Source organism: Alligator sinensis, unplaced genomic scaffold, assembly GCF_000455745.1.
Source record: "Alligator sinensis unplaced genomic scaffold, ASM45574v1 scaffold573_1, whole genome shotgun sequence".
Lineage (NCBI taxonomy): Eukaryota > Metazoa > Chordata > Crocodylia > Alligatoridae > Alligator > Alligator sinensis.
In genome coordinates, this window is record NW_005841877.1 from 4,194,710 (window position 1) to 4,197,988 (window position 3,279).

At 48.2% G+C, this 3,279-nt stretch overlaps 1 protein-coding gene across 1 annotated transcript in view; it reads right to left on the reverse strand.

Annotated features, from left to right (window-relative positions):
• The window catches only part of CDC20B (cell division cycle 20B), a 78,933-nt gene that overhangs the window by 8,250 nt on the left and 67,404 nt on the right, over window positions 1-3,279 (reverse strand). Inside the window, exon 13 of the mRNA XM_025196143.1 lies at window positions 2,081-2,198. Within this exon, the coding sequence (XP_025051928.1) occupies window positions 2,081-2,198 (118 nt within the window). The remainder of the gene's footprint in view (window positions 1-2,080; window positions 2,199-3,279) is intronic.

The window sequence follows — 3,279 nt, forward strand, 5'->3', positions numbered from 1 at the left end:
GCCCAAGCTGGAGAGAGAGAGAGAGAGAGAAAGCAATTGGAGTTTGGGAGAAAGAGCGTGAAGATCTCTAAGCGCTGCTAATCCCTTCGAACCCAGCTTTTTTTTTTCTCCTTAAGAGGGCAATAGAGGGCCGATTTACGGAGTCTTAACAACTCCGGGGGACCTATTTACCGAACCCACGGAGCTTCAACCACTCCGGGGGCCAAACGGCCTCTAGCCTCTTCCCGTCGCCGAGCGCAATCCTAAGACATATCCCTTTCCTTTTGAAACTACCGAACCCGCGGAGCTTCAACCACTCTGGGGCCAATTACCGAGCTGAACCCGCAGAGCTTCAACCACTCCGGGGCCAATTTTCGGAGTCCTCTAGCGAGGATTTAAGCGGAGCTGAGCCTGGAAAACTGTCCAGCCTACACCACGACCATCTTTGGTGTAAGTAAACAATCTTTTAATCAACCATTACGCGTCCGTACTTAATTCTAGCTCGCCACCGGTCTTCTTCGACCCCGCGTGCCCGGGCTGCTGGCCACAGCCTGCGTGCACAAAGACGGGTTCGCATACCGCTTCTAGCCCACACATGGCCGCATGGATGGGATTGGGAGGCGGCCCGCACACTTAACACAAATAATTTTGATGTCATAAGGATAACGGAGACCTGGTAGAACTACTCCACCTATGACAGGGCCACAGGTATAGATGGCTATATCCTGTACAGGAGAGATCAAGTGGACAAAAGGGCTGAGGGTGTAGCTCTCTATGTCAAGGAAAGCTACGCATCCTTGCAAGCCGACACTGGCACCCAGGGTGAATGACTGGAGACCCTCTGGGTTAAAATCCATGGGGAACATGGCACAGGGTACACAACTGTGGGAGTCTACTACAGACCCTGGCATGGATCTTCAAGAACTCCTGGCGCTCTGGTGAAGTGTCCAAGGATTGGAGGAAGACCAATGTGGTACCTATCTTCAAGAAAGGGAGGAAAGTGGATCCGGCAAACTACAGGCCCATCAGCCTGACCTCTATCCCGGGGATGGTCTTAGAGAAGATTATCAAAGCTCCATGGTAGCTTTGGCCTGTCTAACTGCCTGCCTACAAGCGCAAGCAGAGGAGGTATACTCCTCTTTAGTAACCTCTCCCCGTTCCCACTTTTTATATGCCCCCCTTTTTGCCTGTAGGCTGCTCTGGATTTCTCTGGTCAACCAAGGAAGCCTCTTGGCCCCTTTCCCCCTTTTTCCCCGCATCGGGATCGTCTCCTTCTGTGCCCGAAGGATCATTTCCTTAAGGCACAGCCACCCTTCCTGGGCTCCCATCTCTTCAAAACTCCTACTCTGCAGTGCGTCCTTGACTAAACGCCTGAGTTCATTGAAATCAGCTTTCCTAAAGTCTAGCACTTTCACCCTACTAGTTACCTTATCCACTCGATGTCTTATGATGAATTCTATTATTTGGTGATCACTGTCCCCCAGGTGACCACCGATCTGTAGGTCTCCTACCATGTCATCCCCCGTTGCCAATACCAGGTCCAGTAAGGCATTCCCCCTTAATAAGGCAGACTTTCTTGTCTGCTCCCCTGTAGGTGACTTGAAACCAAGTCACAGGCACACAAAAGTGCACAGGCATGAGCATGCCTGTGCAGGGTACAGGGTATAGGGACAGCTGTGGCTTCTAATTGCTACCATACCACCAGCAGGACTGCATAGTTGCCAGTGACAGCAAGGTTTTTTACTCTCCTCACCGCAGGTTTTTTTGCCTCACCCTAGTTATGCCACTGCATTGATCCAATAAACTGAACCACTCTACAGTTCCTACACTGTATATATCTACAAGTCCCAAGTATGCCCTCAGGATAAGTCTTCTGAGGAATCTGTTTGGTATACAGGCCTTCTACCGTAGGGATTAATTTTGTCCTAGGATTGAATTGAGTCCAGTAAAACAATGGATGATTGAAAAGGCTGACCTTTAAAACTTTTTTTATTTCTTCAGCATTAATAAATAAACACAATGCATCTATGTGTAAAAACAGATTCAATAAAGAGAAAGAAAGCACACTTGGTTAGACAAACTAACTTATTGAAATACTTACCAAAAAGCTCCACTGAATTTGCAAGCATGGGATACTTCCATATCTTGATCTGATTCTTAGGGAGACCATGTCCAGTCACTAGCTCATTGGTATTGGGTAACCAGAACAGGGAGCAAATCTAGTGCCATTTAAAAGATCATTTTAGTTTTCAAAGAGGATCCACATGAATCATTCAATAGGTTTTAGAAAATGTCATTCATAAATGTCCAAAACATACACATTTCTGCAGAACAGCAGCAGAATAGTTACATATTTAGGAGGATCATTTGATTTCCTTGAATAGCAACTGAGTCTGAGTACAACTGCATCTAAACTACAGCTAAATCTTCAGCTAATGGGAACTGCATAGCTTCACTGAAATCAACAGAGCAATTCTAGTTTATACCAGCTTAGAATCTTTAGCCCTCTGCCTCCTAATATTCAGACTACAGGGATTGATCCTTGTTCATTGATTCACCACACCTCCCCACTACTCCAAGTACCTCAGGCCTCTTGGGAACTCTACTTTTCCTACATCTTTCTTTCCTCAATAGGGTGTTTACCAAAAACTGCACTGCCAATGAGAAAAGGATGATGGAGAGCAAGTAGCCTGGCTCTTACGAGATGTGAGCAGTGGGGTACCCCAGGGCTCAGTCCTCGGGCCTGCACTGTTTAACATCTTCATCAGCGACTTGGACGAGGGGGTGGAAAGCACGCTGTCCAAATTTGCTGATGACACTAAGATGTGGGGCGAGGTGGACACACTTGAAGGGAGAGAGAGGCTGCAACTAGATTTAGACAGACTACAAAAGCAGGCAGACGAGAATAGGATGGGGTTCAACATAGACAAATGCAGGGTGCTGCACCTGGGGAGAAGGAATCCACAGCATACATACAGGCTGGGGAGTTCCCTTCTTGAAAGCACAGAGGTGGAAAGGGATCTTGGAGTCATTATTGACTCCAAGATAAACATGAGCCGCCAATGCCAGACCACAGCCAGCAAGGCCAGCCATACCTTGTCATGCATCCAAAGGTGCATCTCAAGCCAGTCCAGAGAGGCGATACTCCCCCTCTATGCAACTTTGGTCAGGCCACAGTTGGAGTACTGTGTCCAGTACTGGGCATCGCACTTCAAAAGGGATGTGGCCAGCCTGGAGAGGGTTCAGAGGAGGGCCACCCGCTTGGTGAGAGGGCCGCAGGGCAGGCCCTAGGAGGAGAGA